Source organism: Oncorhynchus gorbuscha, linkage group LG15 (assembly GCF_021184085.1).
Source record: "Oncorhynchus gorbuscha isolate QuinsamMale2020 ecotype Even-year linkage group LG15, OgorEven_v1.0, whole genome shotgun sequence".
Taxonomy (NCBI): domain Eukaryota; kingdom Metazoa; phylum Chordata; class Actinopteri; order Salmoniformes; family Salmonidae; genus Oncorhynchus; species Oncorhynchus gorbuscha.
In genome coordinates, this window is record NC_060187.1 from 59,943,973 (window position 1) to 59,966,509 (window position 22,537).

General features: G+C 43.0%; 2 protein-coding genes across 7 annotated transcripts; both read right to left on the reverse strand.

Moving 5' to 3' along the window:
• Positions 1-411: 411 nt before the first annotated feature.
• On the reverse strand, positions 412-1,644 carry LOC123997203 (fatty acid-binding protein 10-A, liver basic-like). The gene is made up of 4 exons (XM_046301354.1): positions 1,473-1,644; positions 1,039-1,211; positions 731-820; positions 412-526 (listed from the first exon to the last, which is right to left on the reverse strand). Exons 1-4 carry the CDS (start codon positions 1,537-1,539, stop codon positions 476-478), a joined length of 381 nt encoding a protein of 126 aa, XP_046157310.1. The 5' UTR covers positions 1,540-1,644; the 3' UTR covers positions 412-475.
• Positions 1,645-3,505: 1,861 nt separating this feature from the next.
• Positions 3,506-13,813, reverse strand: LOC123998347 (myomesin-3-like). Of its 6 annotated transcripts, none has more exons than XM_046303477.1 (15): positions 13,722-13,813; positions 13,484-13,605; positions 13,144-13,300; positions 12,496-12,729; positions 12,104-12,232; positions 10,877-11,132; positions 10,586-10,645; positions 9,624-9,691; positions 9,333-9,440; positions 8,350-8,434; positions 6,822-6,860; positions 6,534-6,666; positions 6,288-6,393; positions 4,479-5,339; positions 3,506-4,146 (listed from the first exon to the last, which is right to left on the reverse strand). In XM_046303477.1, exons 6-12 carry the CDS (start codon positions 11,076-11,078, stop codon positions 6,641-6,643), a joined length of 588 nt encoding a protein of 195 aa, XP_046159433.1. In that variant the 5' UTR covers positions 11,079-11,132; positions 12,104-12,232; positions 12,496-12,729; positions 13,144-13,300; positions 13,484-13,605; positions 13,722-13,813; the 3' UTR covers positions 3,506-4,146; positions 4,479-5,339; positions 6,288-6,393; positions 6,534-6,640. The 6 variants fall into 6 exon arrangements, with proteins under 6 accessions (XP_046159433.1, XP_046159432.1, XP_046159434.1 ...); XM_046303476.1 differs by having other exon boundaries at positions 12,036-12,232; XM_046303478.1 differs by having other exon boundaries at positions 10,997-12,232.
• Between the last annotated feature and the right edge of the window lie 8,724 nt (positions 13,814-22,537).

Below are 22,537 nucleotides of genomic sequence, written 5' to 3' on the forward strand. Positions count from 1 at the left end.
GATGCATGTCTGTGACCAACAGATGCATGTCTGTGACCAACAGATGCATGTCTGTGACCAACAGATGCATGTCTGTGACCAACAGATGCATGTCTGTATTCCCAGTCATGTGAAATCCATAGATAGAGGTGTTCTTTTAGTTGTACATCTTGAATGTAAATTATGCATTAGCGATTCAGTGGTTTGTTTTACAATGTGAAATGAGTTGATGTACCCAACTTTGCTGTTTTGAGTGTGAATTATCACACTGTAGACCTATTCAGTATTTGAAAGGGCACTGTGAAATGATAGACTGTGTATTTTGAATCATGTGAAATATATATTGAATACTTTTATATTATTCAATCAGTGTTCACTGTTTATTAAATGATGCACAGCAGCATGTTCACAGCACACATAATCAACCACACGTTTTATGTCAAGCAAGTTTATTTAAATAGCCAAGGACCGCCCCCTGCCTGCTACCATTCCAGGTTCACAACTTTTTGCTCCTCCTGATGAGTGACGTAGAGTCCACTGTCAGCGTCTGAAATGGGGAAGGTAGTGAAAAGTGTTTAGTTACTGTGGTCAGGTCACAATTATACAAATAAAACCACCTAAGGTAGAAATAGACAGCTTGTTTGACCTGTGCCCCATATTTCACAACTGTATATGCTTATATTTTGACACGCTGTACTGACAGATGTGTAGTGTGTTTTTTTTCAGTGCTACCAACATTAGGTCAAATTACCTCAACCATCTCTCCACCCTTGAGCTCCTGGACGCTGGAGAATTTATCTGTGTTGCACATCAGCTTTCCTCCCTCCAGTCTGACAGTGCACTGTGGGGGCCAGAGATGAGAGAGGTGATCAGTAATGCGTGGCAATAACGAGTGAAGACAGACAAGCTTAGAAACTTGGAAGAGTGTACAAGACATACACTAACTGCAGATACAAGACTATTGGACTTCAGTTCAAACCTGTCGATTTAACATTATATATCAATCAATACTTTCATAAGTATAGATTCAACACAGACAGGTAAATGTGGATTGCCTACCTTGAGCTTTTTGCCATCCATGGTGGTGATATCGGCCTCTTTGCCGATGGTGAAGGAGTTGGTGACGGACTTGCCAGGAGTTTTGGAGGTGATGACAAAGTCATTGCCGTTCTGCTGGATCTCAGTGATGGGCTTGATGTCTTTGGCCAGCTTGATAACATCTTCTGGGAGGGCTGATAGACGGGCAGGAGGATGACTCATTAGCTTACCTTTTCATTTTGGGTCATAGTTGGGAATCTATAGTTCAATCTCTTGTATTTCCTTGATGCCTTACATCCTCTCTCCTTCTCAAAACTCATTGGATGAGAAGGTCAGAGGGGAGGAACCATTCATCTTCTCTCCTCCAATGAGTTTTGAGAAAGAGGACACAAGGAATCAAGCAAATACATTTCAGATTTACCCCTAAACAACCCTATACATGCAATGCAACTCACAGATGGCCCTGAGAAACTCCTCGTAGTTCTCCTGCGCATACACCTGCCACGTTCCACTGAAGGCCATGTTGTCTGTGTCTGTACCGGTCCGGTTTCTCCTCCTTCACCAAGATGGGCAATAAGAGCCTGAGACAGCTGTGCGAAGCTCAACACAAATGTAGAGATGGCACTGCGTCCCCCACAGCTACTTATATCAGCAGGTAGAGGGGGCTCCGCTCTGTGCATCTGTGTCTAATCAGTAACACAGCCTCTGAAGTAATGTCCCCCATTGTTTGAACAACCCAGAGTTCGCTTACATCTCTGTCTGGCATGATCCCAACTTCCAGTTGTCTTGGGATGGGGAAGAGTACGTTACGTCTGAGCCATAAAATGACATATGCATGGGTTTTACTCATCCCAATAGATTGGCTTCTGAAACTTCTGACACGCAGATCTCAAGTTTGTTTCTGAGCACTTATTGCAATACTGTCCTAAATACAGACCTGTGTTTAAATTGCTATATGAGATCATTTTGAATACTTTAGCTGGGCTTTATCGAGCTTGCCTAGCACAATGGAACCGATAAAATCAGCGCAAAAGTGCAAACCAGGCCACATGGCTCTCCGGGCAGGCTAAAGCAAACTCTGAAACTGTTTGAATAGTATTCGAACCCAGGTCTGATGTCCTGTGGATTCTTCCTAAAAAACAGTGTTCAAATCTACTCCACTGTTTAGCCAGGCAATGGGTGAATGACACCTTGGACAAGAGCTCTTCTATCAGTTCAGAAGACATATTGTAGCTACTCTTTGCTTGCATAATACTTTCCCGCACTTTTATGAGATGCTTCTAATAGTCATTGAATTACGAATCCCTCTAGCAGACATCTAGAACACAATGACATCAGAAGCATGTTGAGGTGAATGAAACGGTGTGAAGCCACTAAGATCAAATTACTTTATTAGCAGCTTTCTTAGAAGCGATTGCAGAGACACATGATATGACAAACGCTCTATGTGGAAAGCTAACAGGCGAATAGACCGATTTGAGCTGCAGGTGCCGACTCTTGAGTTAGTGAGATTACAGCCTTAATACAGGGAGGTCAGAGCATAAATTAGGTTGATGTAGAAAAACGCACTTGATGTGTCGTGCACCTATGTAAATCTGCTCCGTGTACATGACTAACATGACACCTCTAGTGAAATACAACATGGGAGATAATTGCAATTGGCATCAAGTCTGCTGCTATCAAGACACGAAATGAACATTTAACGTGCTCGCCTTGGCCAATCCACCTGGCCATGCTGCTGCTCCAGTTTCAACTGGCCTGGGCCCTAGGACCATGTCCCAGGACTACCTGACATGAGGACTCCTTGCTGTCCCCAGTCCACCTGGCCATGCTCCTGCTCCAGTTTCAACTGTTCTGCCTTACTATTATTCAACCATGCTGGTCATTTATGAACATTTGAACATCTTGGCCACGTTCTGTTATAATCTCCACCCGGCACAGCCAGAAGAGGACTGGCCACCCCACATATGCTCTCTCTAATTCTCTCTTTCTTTCTCTCTCTCGGAGGACCTGAGCCCTAGGACCGTGCCCCAGGACTACCTGACATGATGGCTCCTTGCTGTCCCCAGTCCACCTGACTGTGCTGCTGCTCCAGTTTCAACTGTTCTGCCTTATTATTATTTGACCATGCTGGTCATTTATGAACATTTGAACATCTTGGTCATGTTCTGTTATAATCTCTACCTGGCACAGCCAGAAGAGGACTGGCCACCCCACATAGCCCGGTTCCTCTCTAGGTTTCTTCCTAGGTTTTGGCCTTTCTAGGGAGTTTTTCCTAGCCACCGTGCTTTTACACCTGCATTGTTTGCTGTTTTGGGTTTTAGGCTGGGTTTCTGTACATCACTTTGAGATATCAGCTGATGTACGAAGGGCTATATAAATAAATTTGATTTGATTTGCCAATGAATCCTACCTCTGAGCTTTCTAGCCCCTGCTCACATGTCCTATTATGAAATTGCTTCAGAAAGAAAGGGGCGACATCATACAATTGTAGCTGACACTCTTGGGATATTTATTGGTAGTCTAATGACACAAGAAAACAGGTTGTTGCAGTTTTGACTGGACCTCACATTGTCCTAATTGACCGCATTCCGTCTAGCACAAGTAACTTCTTAGTCATTGCTTTACATCCCAATGACGCAAATTAACCGCTTCTAGCATTTCACTCCCCATTAACTCCAATTTAACCCCATGAAAACAAACTGTCTCAACCACACAAACACATCCCAATGGGCACACACTGGTTGAATCAACGTTGTTTTCATGTCATGTGGAACCAGCGTGGAAATGACATTGAATTGACATCTGTACCCAGTTGTAATCGTCTCTTAGTGCAACAAAACCAACACTCCTTCCTTCGTTACATCTCCACTGCATCATGCGCGGGGGCTTCTCGCCATGCTTGTACACGCTCACCGTCACGTTGACCGTCTGAGTGCCGTACTGGTTGCGCACAAAGATGCTGTAGTTGCCTGATTCCTCGCAAGTCACACTGTTGAGGGTCATAGTGCTGCACTTGTTCTCGTTGGCGATGTTGAACTGGCCCCCTGAGACGATGCCTTTGTCGTTCCTCAGCCAGAACATCTCTGAGGCAGGTTCACCGTCAGCTAAGCAGGTCAAGCACAGAGACTGGGGAGGAGAGGGAAATAGAGATGACATGATTCACAACAGTCAATCTAAATATGAACAATGACAAAACACCACTTGTCACTGTTGACTTGGGCAGGTAAGGCTATTTAACGAAAATAAACGTATTGGAGAAGGTGCTGATCTATGATCAGTTCCCCCTGTCCATTTAATTGTATTCATTATGATCTAAAAGGCTAAACTGATCCTAGATCAGCACTTCTACTCGTTGGTCTAACAGTACAATTACAAAAATGGGACGTAAAAAGGATAATGAAGTGCTAGTGAACATGGTAACCACGTAATAGGACAGTATTATTTAGTAGTTAGCCTACTTTATTCTCCATGATAGCCACCACATCTGGTAGCCCCTTGGTCACCCTGGCCCGATCTAAAGCAACGAGAAGGACATTTACTCCCCTGAATCATCCATAGTAAGCTCATTCAATCATTCCAGTGTACAGAAAATTAAACAATTAAGAAACAATGAAAGAGTATGCTACTCACTTTTCTCAGCAAGCGCTCAGCAACCATTTGCAAATGGTTTCAGATCCATCACCATACTATATGTCAACTCATTAATATTGAATATAGAACAGTTTTCTGTTTGTCCATGTGAGAATAGTGATAGAAAATAGTACCTGCAATTGTTTGTGTTAGTGTTTACCACTGCAAGCTATGCTGGGCGCTCACCATCAATATGGTAACGCACTTACTTCAACCTCTGGTATTCCAACAGAGCATCAGCAAAGGCTTTTAAAGATAGTGATAATTAAATATAGATTACTGAAATGTATTTCGGAAGAATGTAATATTCACCAACTGCCTGTCTTGGAAGATACGAATGTAGATCAAGATTGCAGACAAATTAAATTATATTTGAGTAATAATAGTCAGATTCTGAGGTTTACATTCTAGTGGTGAAGACATTGACATGAATCTGAAGCAGTAAAATCCCTGTATGACGCCTATTTCGCTTAACTGCTTTGAGACAATAGTGCTTTTTGAGTGAATCAGACCGGTCAGACTATCCTTGTCCAGACAGGTCGAGGGAGCGAGTGTGCTTTTCTTGACCATCAAACATATCCAGAGTGTACTTCCCCTTATCGTTCTCCGTGGGCGCAAAGACCTCGACCCACAGCTTCTGCATACTGCTGCCAGGCGTACACCTCTCCAACTGGTCAATCCTACTCTCCCTGGTACACACATGAAATAAAATATGATAATATGATTCAATAGAATAGAATATATTTTTTGTAAAAATCCAACAAAAGATACTTCCATACAAGGCCATGACTATTTATGTCTGAGGGCTTTACATGTTCAGTTTTAAGTTTCTTTGTAAAAGCCTTTTACGTTTGTTCTTTTTCAATCCAGTGAGATGAGATGGATTTGGGATTAAAAGGCTCAGACTGTCTCACTAAGGAGCTGTGGGGCGATGTGAAGAAAAACAAAAATGCTAAAGCAACTGAGTTTAAATTGGACAACAATCTATGCTGCGACAGCAGTGCCCTTACAGAAAAAATCACATGATTTCACATTAAATTTCACATTTTCACGTGTAGTTTCATGTTATCACATATTGCGTAACATGTTATCACATTAACTTCATATGAGATCCCATGTGATCACATGAAAACGTGTTTTTGGAGCACCACCTGTGTTCACGTGTAAAATTCATGTGGTTTTTCTGTGTTGGTTTGTCACCAACTTTCGTAATAGAGAGGTGCAGGCTCTCCAGACAGGCACCAACACAGCTGATTCAATTAATCAAAGTCTTAATTAGTTAGTTGAATCAGGTGTGTTAATGCTGGACTAGAACAAAAGTCTGCCTGCGCTGTAACTCTGTAGAACCAGGGTTGGTGGTTGGTGCTAACCATAAAAGCTGCCAGCAGGTGGCGATAAAAGTCTAGGTCCCCGTACCATGCTCTGGTGTGAAATGTCCCTTAGGTGCAGATTTAGGGTCAACTTCCCCTCCCCCAATCCTAGCCTTAACAATTAGTAGGGAAAATGCTAAACTGACCAAAAATCAGCACCTAGGGGCAACTATTCCTTATTGCAAAGGCTGACTGTATAATGTATACAAAGTAGAACCAGTGGGCCTGGAGCACAGCCCATGTGGCAGGGCAGAGTACAGAACTCACTTGAAGTGCCAGCTGGTCTTCATGTAGCTGATATAGTACTTGAGAGAGCAGTAGAGCTTGAAGCCCATAGCAGTGCATTGAATCCTCACTGGGCCTGTAGACAGCGCTGTGCCACAGAGAGAGGAAAAGTCAAACTCAGAGAGATGATACTCTGTGACAGAATGTCCTTGTTGGGATATTGACAGTTGACAGGGCATGCTGTCTACACTGTAGTCTAGGTCCAATACATTTGTATTGGATTCTAACCTGTAGTCAGGATAAGACTTCATCTTAAGTTGTCCCCATCCAAAAACTGTCCATAGAATGCTTGAGAAGTCACTCATGTTTCAGTACTGGACTGCAGCTCATCATCGTCATCCTGCCCGGAAAGACCCCCCGTCTACGGTAGGCGGCACCCAGAGACATACATATTCACATGATGTTCATTGGAATCAATCACATTTATTCATAAAGCCCTTCTTACATCAGCTGATGTCACAAAGTGCTGAACAGAAACCCAGTGTAATAGTATTAGGAAATCTACGCTGAACTTACCCCACTGTTTGCTCAGGAGTTGGAAGAGCTTGTCATACTCTGTAAATAAAGACAGAATAATTATGTCTCCAGACAGTGGGCTCTACTTAAGCAATAAGGTCTGAGGAGGTGTGGTACATGGCAAATATACCACAGCTAAGGGCTGTTCTTATGCATGATGCAACGCGTTGTGAGTGTTCCCCTACTGGCCCCTGGTTCACCTCTGACCTCTGGGCTGGGTCCCAAAGCGCTGCGATTGGTCCACAGTGTTCCTGCCAGGGCCAACAAGAGTCAACAAGAGTGTCTCCCATCCGGCTGACCAAAGTCCATATAGGACATTCTATGGACGCCTGGATACAGCCATTAGCAGTGGTATATTGGGCATATAACACAAACACCCAAGGTGCCTTATTGCTATTATAAACTGGTTACCAACGTAATCAGAACAGTAAGAAGTCATTTTTTGTCATACCCCTGATAAATGGTCTGATATTCTACGGCTTTCAGCCAATCAGCATTCAGGGCTCAAACCACCCCGTTTATGATCGTCATTAACCTCTATGCATCTTAATTCAAAGATTTAATCATGGACACTCTTACTGACAGTTGTAGCTGCTTTGTGTGATGTATTGTTGTCTCTACCTTGACCTTTGTGCTGTTGACTTTGCACAATAATGTTTGTACCATGTTTTTGTGCTGCTACCATGTTGTGCTGCTACCATGTTGTGCTGCTACCATGCTGTGTTGTCATATACTGCTGCCTTGTTATGTTGTTGTCTTAGGTCTCTCTTTATGTAGTGTTGTGTCTCTCTTGTTGTGATGTATGTTTTGTCCTATATTTATATTGTATTCATTTCTTTATATTTTTAAATCCCAGGCACCCTTCCCCTCAGGAGGCCTTTTGCCTTTTGGTAGGTCATCATTGTAAGTAAGAATTTGTTCTTAAGTGACTTGCCTAGTCAAATGAAGGTGAAATAAAATAAATAAAATAATACATGGATGATAATATTACATCATGTGCCGTCTCAGTTTCTGCACCTTCTGAATCATCATGAGACATAAAACAATACTAAAACAAACAAATACTACACAAACAAATACTGCACAAACAAATACTGCACAAACAAATACTGCACAAACAAATACTGCACAAACAAATACTGCACAAACAAATACTGCACAAACAAATACTGCACAAACAAATACTGCACAAACAAATACTGCACAAACAAATACTACACAAACAAATACTGCACAAACAAATACTGCACAAACAAATACTGCACAAACAAATACTGCAAACAAATGCACTTTGAAATGGCCTCATAACAATATAACTTGAGGGACCACATACTGTAACATTTCACGGATATTTCTGCTAGACCGGGGACCGTATTGATAAAGCACTTCAGAGTAGGAGTGCTGATCTAGGATCAGGTCCCCCCAGTTCAAGTCATCATATTCATTAGGATCTACAAAGATAAACAGAGTACTTTACGAACATGGGCCCATGTCTGTGGTTGTCCATGACAGTGCCATGATGTCTCACCTTCATGTAGTAACTCCAGTGTGCTCACATCCTGTCCTCCACCATCAGACGCCACAGCTTTGTAGTGGCCTGCCTCCTTAGTCACCTGAGATTCACCAGAGAGAAAACAAGTCAATCATTATGACACACACGCAGTCATGTCTGGTTCATGTCCACTGAACAAGGCAGTTAACCCACTGTTCCTAGGCCGTCATTGAAACTAAGAATTTGTTCTTAATTAACTGACCTGCCTAGATAAATAAAGGTACAAAAAAATAAAAAAATTTGTCCGCACACACATATACACATAGGGTTTGAGAACACATTTGACTTTCTGTACACAGATAATCCTACCCACTGGGCACAGATTCAACGTCTATTCCACATTGGTTCAATGCAATTTAGTTGAAATGATGTGGAAACAATGTTGATTCAACCAGTGTGTGCCCAGTGGGTAATTATGCAATGATCTATAAATACTCAATCTGACACAGATTCTCTCTCTCTCTCTCTCTCTCTCTCTCTCTCTCTCTCTCTCTCTCTCTCTCTCTCTCTCTCTCTCTCTCTCTCTCTCTCTCTCTCTCTCTCTCTCTCTCTCTCTCTCTCTCTCTCTCTCTCTCTCTGTGTGTGTGTGTGTTCTCCTGAGCTTAACCCTATTCCCTCATCTGCCTCCATCCCATGAATGTACACCCAGTACTACTGAACATTACTTTACATATTCATTACAATACTGTAAATATGAGGTGGTAGGTAGCTTAGTTAGAGCGGCAGATCTGTAGCCGGAAGGTCGCCAGGTCAAATCTCCACGGTGGTGCTAAATAGTGGGGTGGAGCATAAGTGATATGTGACATTTTGGGCCAGTTCCTGGACCCAGATTCAGCCTAGTCCTGGATTAAAATCATTCACAATAGAGACTCTCCATTGAAAGTGTGTTTTAGTCCAGGATTACGTTTAATCTGGGTTCAGGAAACCAGCCCTATGAGGACTGGATGTGGTATGTGTACCTGTTGCACAGTCATGGTGCTGACTCCAGTCTGCTGGTCATACACAGTTGGAGTCTCCACGCCGTCCTGGAACCACTTCAGAGTCGTATCCTTGCTTACGTTGGTCACCTGGACCCAGAATGACAGAGGATGGACCCAGAATGACAGAGGATTCTAATGATACATTAACACTGAATACATTCATAACAACACACATGCATATTAGAACAGAATCCGTGTGATTATTCCATAACGAAGATAACAAGATATTGGAGAAATGAATCTATAAATGATAAATAATCTACAAATGACCTTGCATTTGGTTATAAACTCACAGTCCTCTGTCACGGTCCATGACAAAAACTCCAGAAAATAGGGTCCTTGAAAAACAGAGCGATGATTAACTGCGCACACTGGACCAGAGATACAGCGGCCATCTTTGCTGGCACTCAATCAATGAAACTCTCTATATTCTGGTGTGTCAGCACTATATGTTCTAAAGACATAGCTGCCTGTTCAACACTGTTTGCACTCCATAAACAGTAGATAGGTATGTTTTTGCCACTAGCCACAAAGCTAAGGAAAGGGACTAACGGTTGACGATAGATAGGAAACTAGGGCATTGAGGCGTATTGAATCTGTTTCAGCACATTTGGAACCTATTTTACACAGAAATGAGATATTTATCTACTATTTATCTACTATCTACTGAAAACACATCCTAAACTCTCTGAGAGGATCCGGCACCTTCTCAGATATGACTTTGTTTGTTTCCGGCACCTATTTACCCTGACCCGGTTCCTCTCGCGGCATGATTTATTCATTGTTTCACTGTTCGCACTGTAGACATTCGAATAAAAGCGATTGGAGTTAAATCAAGTTACCTCCTCATTATTTCTCCCGCCCCCCAAAAGCACCATCAAGTAAAAGCATGGCGATCCTTCTGTGTAATCATCCTATCCTGCCACACTGATTCCAGACCTGCTCTCTTATTTGTACATAGAGGTTATAGGGAGGGTGGGTGGGGAAAGTAACTGATTTGGACACTGGTCTTGGTAGTGGTGGTCAGCTGGTGAAGAAGTCCCTACGTAATCACATTACGTAGCCTAGGCTAGTCGTCTCCCTACTGAATTTGAATTGTGGGAAAGCCAAATAAAAAAATGTTCCCCCCCCCGCGCTCACTATGTGTTCCAAGGCCTCCCGATTTACAAATGAGGAACTGGATCCAGCCCAGAGGCTAGAGGTGAACCAGGGGCCAATAGGGGAACACTTACCTGACTTTCTCTTGTAGTCCATTCTGTCGGCTATGGACTGAGCCAGTGTCTGACTAAACTCTGCCAAAGACACAACCACAGGGTTACTTCCCTACTAGCACACTGAGGATATACTGTATATATTAACTATAAATAATAAGACAGTAACATTGAATATAATAACTAAATTGATTGGAACAAATCTATATATCAAGCCAAGCCAAACACTTACTGCTCTTTAGAGTTCACAGCAATAATAAATTGCCCTTTTCACACTACTGTGCCGATCTGAAGCAAACAGTGCTGGCTCACCACTTCCAGCAGCTACGGAGGATGCGAAAATAGGCCAGCTCATCACGGCTTGGTTTAGCTCAGCTCGGTTCCTTAGTATGAACATCCCGGCAGTGAGTTGGGGTGACAAGATGGACTCACTCTCGTCCACGAGCACCAGGGCGAACTGGTTCTTGGCGCGGCCGTCGCAGAGCTGAGCTGTGTAGGGGCCGTCGTCCTCCATAGACAGCTGGTCAAACAGGATCTCTATCAGCCCACTGGCCTTGTCAAAGTTAATCTTACAGGCCGAGAGAGAGAGAGAGAGAGAGAGGACACACACAAGCACATGAATGTACATACATGTGGACACACACGCAGGCACGCATAACTCACAGTGTGACTTGGCAAGGGTTCTAAAATGAGGGAAATGGGGATTGGTTTATTCACAAAATCCTTGTCTGTAGTCATTTAGTAATAAACCCTTAGCAGTGTTGACGTACACGTATACAAACGTGCATGGATGCAATCATGCTATTCCATACCGAGTAACCACATGCAAGACACTGAGTCCAAAAACATGCATGTTGGGTAATATTAGTTTAAGCCCATGGAAAATCCACATCTGTTGCAACAACCTCTGCCGACAGTAATCTTCCAACCTGTGGTTATTTTTGAGGTTGATTTCATAGCAAATCAACATTGCTATCATATTGCTACGTACATTCTGGTGAAAATCTTTATGAAGGTGATTTGTGTTTAAATGAAATTGCAAATATGATGGCGAGGGTAACATTTTTGGATTGTGATTGTTTTGTGATTACTTTCTCTTTCTATACAGCCAATACCTCTTACTAATGCAAACTTGAATGAGAAAATATAAAACATTTAGCTATTTTGTGGCACATCTACATTTCACTGGATTTCACTGGAAATGGAAATGGATTCGGAAACACAATCATCTGCATATATTCCCCCAAAAATGTGTGTATGCAAAATGCAGTAGCTTATGCTTTATGCACACCTCTGGGAGACAAGCTATAACTTGCCTGGACCAGTCTGTTTCTGTTTCAGCCAACTTGTCATTGTCTTCCTATTCATACATTACTGCACCATTGACTTAAGCAGGAACATTCTGACACCCAAGCTAGTTTTAGTATTCATTTGAGACATACACACTCTCCTGACAGACTAGTACACACACTATTTAGTTCTGGGTTCTGAGATTAGAACACATAGCCTGGGTTTTGAAGTGCTCCTTTACTGCAGCACCAGAGATCTCTCTGTCGCTGAGAATGAGGCGGAGCTCTGCAGCGTTGCTCAGGCTCTCAGTCTGCATCCAGAGTCTCACGTTCCCTTTATCTGACACCTCCACCTGCCACTTGGAGCGCAAGGCTAGCACTGTAGGGGGCGGGAACAATGGAGAGGGAATAGGTTATGCATTCAGGCTGGCCTCCAAGCTTCAGCAAACTAAAATAATCTAGGAAGGGCGCAATGACAGGAATCAAAAAATAGGATTTACCCAAGAAAACATCTGAGTGAATAGGTTGTTGAAATTGTGGTGTTGAACAATGTATCGTAATGCCTGTTTCGATTTGAAACGGAGTACTATCGATTGTTTTAGCTCGATAGAGACTTGTATGATTACAGAGACTAAGTCTTACATGGGTGGCAGATGTGCCAGCCAAGCTCGGTCAGTCTCTCCAGATCTATGGGAAAAGAGAGAGAGGGGGAATTACAGGGAGCAGCAATCTTTTGTGCAGGTCGTCTTTCACTTTGAGTATAAAGTGCCTTCCCCAGTGAAGGTGAAACTGGAAGAGATGTCTGGGTTGTCACTCATCTCCACTGTGTACAGGCCCAGGTCCTCTTTAGTGGCGTTTGTGAAGGTGAGGATGGGCCTGGGGATGGACAGAAGGAAGGACAGTTAGCTAAAAGGACGGACACAAGGACAGTAGGCTTAAAGGACAGACCAGGGGACTTAGTAGGCCTGAATGGGACCATAGTGCTCAGTGAAAAGGGAGGACATTTTGCATTGTAGTGTGAGGTGAGGAAGAATCTCCACTGAGTCCGACCCTTTGCTGACCTCTTAACATTAAATTCTTTCATGGGTTAAATGTCCTTTCACAATTCTACAGGTCTTTTTTTTCTCTCTGTAACACACACACACACACACACACACACACACACACACACACACACACACACACACACACACACACACACACACACACACACACACACACACACACACACACACACACACACACACACACACACACACACACACACACACACACACACACTTGCAGTACCTATTGTTCTCCCACAGTACTTTGGCTCTCCCAGCTTCAATAGCCTCTTTGTAGTTTTTGCTCCAGACAAACGTGCTCTTCTCCGTAATTTCAGTGGCCTCAAAGGCCAGGAAGATGAAGCCATCATTGTCCACACCATTCTCTATGTCTCTGGTGCCTGATGGAGAAAGAACATGAATCATAAGTCATTCTGATGATATTGTTCATCAGGGACCTGTATGGCTAAAATCAAGCCTTATCCCAGACCTGTTTGTGCTCTTTTGCCAACTTCTATGGTCATGTTTACTCCAAACACAAACAGACCTTGAACCAGACTAACTAAATCCCTAAAATGACTCACCTGGTTGGGTCTGGGCTCTGGGCTCTGATAAACTCAGAGGGCAGAGAAGGGATGCCCATTCTAGCCTTGTTGAAGACACACACTCTGAGACGATAGGTCTGACCAGCATAGAGCCCTGACACCTGGGAACACAAACACACCAAAATCAATTTGATAATTTTATCAAAAACAAAAACACATTACCTCTATTTTAATGCATCTATATCCTTATTACATAAAACAGGTATATCTCACCAACCTTCAAAACGGCGTCTGCAATTGTCTCTTCATTCACAGCAGTCCAGCTCTGTGATTGGTCTCCCTCGCTCAGCTCCACCAGGTACCCTGTGATTGGTCCTTGCTGTCCTTCGTAGAGAAGCACTGCCCACAGGAGGACTAAGAGAGTTAACCCTCACCTCCCTGAATTCCAGGTTATAAGGGCAGCCTGGGAGATGAGTGGGGTTAGCATAACACAAAGAGAGAAATATGAGGGAAAAACACACATTTGTTTATCTGTGTCAACCCGTACAGTGTTTCATTCTATACAGTACATGGATTGATAAGTGTCTACTGTGTTAGAAAAATACCAACCAAACCTGGGTTCAAGTACTATTTGAAATCAGTGTTTGGTTCATCCTGACTGGAGTGCCAGGTGGGCAGGGTCTGCACTTTTTTGGATTTTCTATTGTTTACATTGCAACATGCATGCTTATTCAGGCACAGATAAAGTATTTGAAATGATTTAAAATCAGGCTAAAACAGGGAGAATATTGTTATTCGTCCTTTTCCCGTCTCATATACTCACCCATAAACAGCCAAGTTGTCTGCGACAGAGCAGGCCATCATAAAGAAACAAACAAATCATAATAATACCATTTTAAAAACAAGTAAAGTGATTTTGTTTAATCTACCCCTTCGTTTTTAGTGCCAGTGCACGGTAGTTCATTTGCTTAACGATTTTCAGTCGCATTTAAATTATTTAAGATACGGGGAGATCAGGATGGATTCAGCTGGATTAATGGGCTGTGCGGGATAAATGGTGTGTGGCTCTCTCCATTTCCAATATGAATATCACAACAGGCAGCCATTTTATGAGAAAGACCATGGGGCCAACACAGCTGGCCACGGCTGTGCACTGAACTGCTCCATTACCGAATGACAGAGTGGGTAGAGGGAGAAAGAGAGAGTGTGTGTTTTAGAGAGGAAATGTATGAACGTGTGTGTGTGATTTAGAGAGTAAACGTGCATGTGGGTGCGAACTCTTTGCGTGTGTGTACAGTGACCATGTGTGTGCGTGCGTCCGTGTGTATGTGCGTGCATGAGTAAGTGTGTGTGTTTTCATGAGGATTGCATCATCCTGACCTGGCTCAGGCATGGTCCACTCATCACACAGGAAAGCCTCACTGGGCTCAGAGGGTTTACCAACACCAACCACGTTGGCAGCAAAAACACAGAACTGATAGTAATGCCCACTATCCAGGTTACAGACCTGTAAATAAGACAATACAAAATGAATACAGTTACTGTCCAAATTAAAACCAGGGTTGTGTTCATTAGGGCATACTGTAGAAAAACATTTCAAAACATTTTTACAACAGTGTTTTTTATGGGTCAAGTTCTTCTGTTTGGTGCCTAAGGAACAATACCCTGGTCATTGAGAAAACAAGGGTCAGCTCGCCCCGAGTTTCAGCATGTCAATTCTTACATGGACAAACCGTGGACAAAACAAAAAAGATACCTTGTAAGGAGAGTTCAACACAGTATCTGGATAACCTCGGGCACTCCTGATATTCGCAGAGATTCATTTGAAATCTGAGGTTGTGTTCTCACGTCCTGATTTAGCCGGGTTTCTTCAACTCCACACATATGGACATGGCGGGGGAGTTGGGTTAACGACGACTGTGGAAGGCGTGTACCTCTGGCTACATGCAGACGCTGTCAGTCGAGACAAAGAAACATTTAGCATGTGATGGTTGAATTTGATTAACGTTCTATTAAAAATGATGGATTTCAGCAAATGAAGAAAGGCACGCAGCTACAGAGGACAAACATAGGTACACGGTAAGGTTTGACATATCTACATGTTTAGAAGTATCGACTGACAGCGACTTGGCGTAGTCAGAGATACAGTCCGCACACTCTCGTCTCCACTCAACTCCATTGATGTGATGGACATTGTGCAGTTGAAAAAAACTTGGCTAATCCTAACCAAGCCACATACTGTAAAGCCAAGCATAAATTCTGCCAGTGCAGTTTGGAAAAGCCCCATAGAGGCTGGCTTTAGGAAGGGGATTCAGATCATTGATCTCAACCACTTTTTTTCACAGCCACTTAGCCTTTAAAGTCCTTATTGCCTATGAAGTCTTTCTGCTTTAGGGGGACTGAGCCAAGGGACAATGGCTATCAATAGACAAACCTGAGGGGCTTATCTAAGTGTGATGGGAATCACACCATCGAAAGACTATGCCTCCTAAATGTATAGATTGCTCACTAGGCCATCCATACTTAGGTACAACAAAAGCCTCTTTATCAAATCAATATCTAAACAGTGCCGCTTGGAGCTCTGCAGTGAAATATAGCGGGGGCAGGGGGAGATGGGGCATTTGTCCCAAAGTGTTTGTCGATTTGACATATCGCCACTAGATGGAATCAGTTCACCTGATTCTGAATCAGTGGAAGTAAAGGCACTGCCATGGAGATGGAGGTGGAATTCCAAACTAAGCGAGATAACAAAAAATCCTAAGGGTTCACATCTCAGACATTCTTCTAATAAGGCTGGATAGGTGGCATGCCTGCCTGCCTGCTAAACTGGTGGTGGTGGATGGAAGGGATTCAGGGGGTAAAGTCATTTACATTGGCTTACACAAGCAGGAAGACCGAAGTGCCCTGAGCATGAAGCCTCCGTTGGATCGATATTCTAATTAATCTCATTTACATGGAGGCAGCAAGTGAGCAGCTTGTAAAAATAAGAGCAAAAAGCAAACTCAAAGATGGGAGGAACTATTATTGGAGGAGGGGCTGGTTTAGCCAAACACTGCGTGTGACCTCTGTGTTTTATAAATGACTGCAAGCAGATCAATGGCTTTATATGATAAATACCTTGGACATTAGGGCACATTGTAGCAATATCTTTTGCAATGGAAAACGAAAACAAGCGTTTCTTATTGGACATCCCTGTTTCAGTTTGCTTTCGTCCTCCTCCTGAACAAGACCCTAGGCAGTGAAAAAGTACGGTTTGCTCCACACTTCTAAACTATTTTGCAGTGTGGCAGAATTTCAGTTGCTTTGTTCTGTTGAGTCTAAAAACAACAATATAACTCTTTTGCAAGTCATAAAATTACAGGTCACAGTTGCAAAAAGAGACAGGTGACAATTTTAACTTTCCATTAGTCTCCATGGACACCACTACCCGTTGCCTAGTGACACAGCTAAGGTAGTAGAGGGAATGTGTTTTTTCCTCCAGTATACTTCCACCAGAGCCTTATTATGTTCAGCTCTCTGACCACCACTAATTCTGTTTTCTACATAGATACAAAGACAGTTAGTTCTAATGGAGTGTATTCCAGGGATAAATGTTTTTTACTGATTTATTACATACATCATTATTATTGGTTATCAGAAGTGAGGGGGACATAATTATCTGGGGAAGAAAAAAATCAGTCAGATAAACACTCCAAACAACCTACCCGACCGTTCCGAGGCGTCCATCATGGTAAAATGGTAAAACTGGGGGGGGGACAAAAATGCAATTTCAGAATGTGGGGGGTTCCCCCACATCCCCAGTGAAAGTTGCACCCCGGTTAGTTATTACATGGCATTGTTGAATAATTGGCTAGGAAGCCATTCTAGAGAGGGCATTACATGTAAATACACGGGACAGTTGGAAAATATATAGGTCACCTCTGAAGTAGTTCCAACAATGGGCACCTTTTAACTTATTAAACCACTGCACCATGCAGAACTTACTTGCTTCAAAGTTACAGAAAGCCAAAACAAAATCAAATCACGGCAGGTAGCCTAGTGGTAAGAGCGTTGGACTAGTAACCGAAAGGTTGCAAGATTAAAACCCTGAGCTGACAAGGTAAAAAGCTGTTGTTCTGCCCCTGAACAAAGCAGTCAACCCACTGTTCCTAGGCTGTCATTGAAAATAAGAATTTGTTCTTAACTGGCTTGACTAGTTAAATAAAGGTAAAATATATTTGTTTTTATTGGTCACAAACACGTGATTAGCAGATGTTATTGCGGGTGTAGCGAAATGCTTGTGTTTCTAGCTCTGACTGTGCAGTAATATCTAACAAGTAATATCTAACAAATTACTCAACATATACCCAATACACACAAATCTAAGTAGGAATGAATTAGGACTACATACGTATGGAGCGATGTCAGAGCAGAACGATCTAAGATACAGTAGAATAGTATAGAATACAGTATATATATCTGAGTTTAGTAATGCAAGTTTAGTTAACATTGTTAAGTGAATGAGATACCGTAGAATAGTATAGAAAACAGTATATACATATGAGATGAGTAATGCCAGATATGTAAACATTATGTGACTAAGATATTGCAGGATAGTATAGAATACAGTATATACATATGAGATTAGTAATGCAAGATATGTAAACATTATTAAAGTGACATTATTGAAGCGGTCAGTGATTTATAGTCTATGCCTATAGACAGCAGCCTCTAATGTGCTAGTGATGTCTGTTTAGCAGTCTGATGGCCTTGAGATAGAAGATATTTTTCAATCTCTCGGTCCCAGCTTTGATGCATGATAGCGAGGTGAACAGGCAGTGGCTCGGGTGGTTGATGTCCTTGATTATCTCTTTGGCCTTCCTGTTGACATCGGTTGCTGTAGGTGTCCTTGAGGGCAGGTGGTTTGCCCCCGGTAATACGTTGGGCAGACTGCACCACCCTCTGGAGAGCCTTGCAGTTGCGGGCAGTGCAGTTGCCATACCAGGCGGTGATACAGCCCGAAAGGATGCTTTCAATTGTGCATCTGTAAAAGTTTGTGAGGGTTTTAGGTGACAAGCCAAATTTCTTCAGCCTCCTGAGGTTGAAGAAGCTCTGTTGCGCCGCCTTCACCACACTGCCTGTGTGGGTGGTCCATTTCAGTTTGTCCGTGATGTGTACGCCAAGGAACTTGAAGCTTTCCACCTTTTCCACTGCAGTCCCATCAATGTGGATCGGGGGGGGGGGGGTGCACCCTCTGCTGTTTCCAGGAGCCCACGATCATCTCCTTTGTTTTGTTGACATTGAGTGAAAGTGATACTTCCTACCTTCACCACCTGGGGGCTGCCCGTCAGGAAGTCATGGACCCAGTTGCATAGGGCGGGGTTCAGACCCAGGGCCTCGAGCTTAATGATGAGCTTGGAGGGCACTATGGTGTTGAATAATGAGCTATAGTCAATAAACAGCATTCTCTCAAACGTATTCCTCTTGTCCAGATGGGATGGGGCAGCATGCAGAGTGATGGCGATTGCATCGTCTGTGGATCTATTGGGCGGTAAGCAAATTGAAGTGGGTCTAGGGTGTCAGGTAAGGTAGAGGTGATATGATCCTTGACTAGTCTCTCAAAGCGCTTCATGGATGACAGATGTGAGTGCTACGGGGCGATAGACATTAAGTTCAGTTACCTTTGCCTTCTTGGGTACAGGAACAATGGTGGCCATCTTGAAGGATGTGGGGACAGCAGACAAGGATAGGGATAGATTGAAAATGCCCTTAAACACACCAGCCAGCTGGTCTAAGCACGCTCTGTTGGAAGTGGCTAGGGATGCCGTCAGGGCCAGCAGCCTTGCGAGGGTTAACACATTTAAATGTTTAATTCATGTTAGCCACGGTGAAGGAGAGCCCCAATTACACCATGAGTCATTAATCATGAAACACACCCCTCCGCCATTCTGCTTCCCGGGGAGATATTTATTCCTGTATGTTCGATGTACTGAGAATCCTGCTGGGTTTACAGACTACGTCAAAGTATCCCGAGAGAGCCATGTGGAATAAAGTGCTATAGGCCCCGATGTCTCTCTGGAAAGAAATCCTTGGTCTATGCACATCAACTTTGTTATCCAAAGACTGAACATTAGCGAGTAATATACTGGGAAGCGGTGGGTGGTGTGCGCGTCTCCTAAGTCGAACCAGCAGGCCGCCTCGAATGTCTCTCCTCCGCCCTTTTGAGTCAGCCACTGGAATAAGTTAAATTGCTCTGGGGAGAGTGAACAAAGGATTTGCTCCAGTCGTATTCCTGGTCGTAATGCTGGTAGTTCTGGTGAGTTACCGCCACTCCAATAGTTATTCCCGGCTGTATGTAATGACACAAAACATTTCCTGAGCTAATCTTGTAAAAGTACATGAAAAACTAAATACTGCATTGTTGTCTAAGTGCTAGTTGCAATGCTGCCATCTCCGTCGGTGCCATCTTATTGATTCAAACCGAAATAGGATACATTGTAAACGCAGGTCCAACGAGGAAAAACTTAGCTAGCTAGATAGCATTCATTTGTTTTTGCAAATACTTTTTTTTTGCGACATCTGATGACCTAATGTGGTGAATGATGAACATGAATTCATCCTGTTCTTCATGACGCAATTGAAGCTATGCTGTCAAATCCTTCCACATGTTTGTAGTTTGACCAACTGTTTTCAGCAACTGGTATTGTTGAATTTCTGTCATAATGGCAGATTTGATAGCCACAAATTATTTAGCCACAGTAGCTTCTAGCCTAGTGTTTGATATGCAATGTGATCTCCTCTACTGTAATGAACAGTGTGTCCTTAACAACCAGATGTTCTGAAAACCAGATGCAGGGACTCTGCTCAGATGTTTATCTTCCGCCTGCTACGTTGGCTACCTAACCGACTGAACTAATGACTAGGTTTGGTGGGAGGATGAAAAAGTATGAATTTAATTATCAAAATGTAAATATCAATTAAAACATGTCATTTCTACCGGTGAACATGTGCTTCAGTATTATTTTATTTTGCAACTTTGGTACAAGCAGGATAAATGCCTCCACTCTGTACATTATCTTGGAACTAATGAACACACGGTCAATTATTTACAAGATAATATACAGAGCATCAGCGTTTATCCCTTACTTAACATTACTCTGGTAGAGGGTCTTTATCATGTGAAGTGTGACCCAACATTCTAACGGCAGTGACACCTGGGTACCAGAACCTTCCTCACCTTGTGCTGCCTCTCCTTGGCAGGCTTGGTGTTGACATTTCTCCAGGAGTCCAGCTCTTTGTCCTTCTGATCCAGGTAGTAGCTTCGTACAGGGTCTCCTCCATTGTTAGCAGGGGCTCTCCAGGTGAGAATCATCTCAGAGCCAGTGCAGAGCAACAGGGCGATGGCAGTGGAAGTGGATGGGGCGACTGGGAAGGGGAGATGTATTTGAAAAGAAAGTTTTGGCATACTAGACTTTTCATCAGCCTGCCCAGAGACAAACAAAAAAAAGTATTACATTAAGATAGATATTTTGGATGGATAGTGTTTTGAATAAATAGCTAATCAGCTTCTATTATTCTCTATTCCATTCCATTCTATTCTATTCTGGCCACTTCCGTGTATCAGGTCAGTTAATTTAAGGCCACACAGGGTTCCAGACACAAAGTACAAGGATTTCAGCCATATCACCAACTGATCCGAGACCAGCTTCGGAATCTGGCATCACTGTGAGTGGCAGCTAAAATGAACGGTCATTACAATGTAGCAGTTTGCAGAGTGCATGTTATTATTTGTATTATTATTATTACTGTTATCAGACATGCTATTATAGGGTAAGACAGCAATGAGTGGGGTCAGTAGTTATTCATCAGGTGCCTACCTCATCACACGTCTATTTACTTCACTGTGTTTGTGAACAAACACAAAACACAAAAATCAGGAGCCTACCCATTAGATCTAATAGCTGTCATCACGTAATGGGTTCATGAGGCTGTTATGAAGTAATGGTGAATTGAGGTCAGGAATAGATTGATGAAGAGAAAGAAGAAAACAGAGTAACAAGCCTTGGCTACTAACAAAGACTGACTGAAAAAGAAAATGGACCCCAACTTATTTACATGATCACTTAACATTTTGCATTACACCTCCTTATCCCGTCAGATTAGCCAGTGAAAGTGTGAATAAGAGATCCCTACGAAAGCATTCACAACTATCAACACGTTTCCCCCTCGTCCCTGTCAGGTGTAACTGTTTGATATGACAGCAGGGTCGTATTCATCAGGCGCCAAATGGAGGAAAACGGACGGGAAAAAAGGGAGCAACTATCTGAACTTGTTCAATAAGAAACACTAGCTTTATTTGTTTAAATATTTCTTCATTATTTCAGTTTGCCCTAATGAACATGTCCCAGGAGCATGTCCACCATTGTGGGTCAGTCCGCAGTTTTTTTGTCTGGTACTCACCGACAACTGCTTTCACCAAGATAGCGGGAGACTCGTTGGAGTAGATACTGTTCCCAGCTCGCCCCACAGACTCAACTCTGAACACACACTCCTTCTTCGACTTCAAAATCAAATCAAATGAAATCAAATTTATTTATATAGCCCTTCGTACATCAGCTGATATTTCAAAGTGCTGTACAGAAACCCAGCCTAAAACCCCAAACAGCAAGCAATGCAGGTGTAGAAGCACGGTGGCTAGGAAAAACTCCCTAGAAAGGCCAAAACCTAGGAATAAAACTAGAGAGAAACCAGGCTATGTGGGGTGGCCAGTCCTCTTCTAGCTGTGCCGGGTGGAGATTATAACAGAAAATGGCCAAGATGTTCAAATGTTCATAAATGACCAGCATGGTCGAATAATAATAAGGCAGAACAGTTGAAACTGGAGCAGCAGCACTGTCAGGTGGACCGGGGACAGCAAGGAGTCATCATGTCAGTTAGTCCTGGGGCACGGTCCTAGGGCTCAGGTCCTCCGAGAGAGAGAAAGAAAGAGAGAATTAGAGAGAGCATATGTGGGGTGGCCAGTCCTCTTCTGGCTGTGCCGGGTGGAGATTATAACAGAACATGGCCAAGATGTTCAAATGTTCATGTTCATTCAGACCATGGACTGTAAACCTG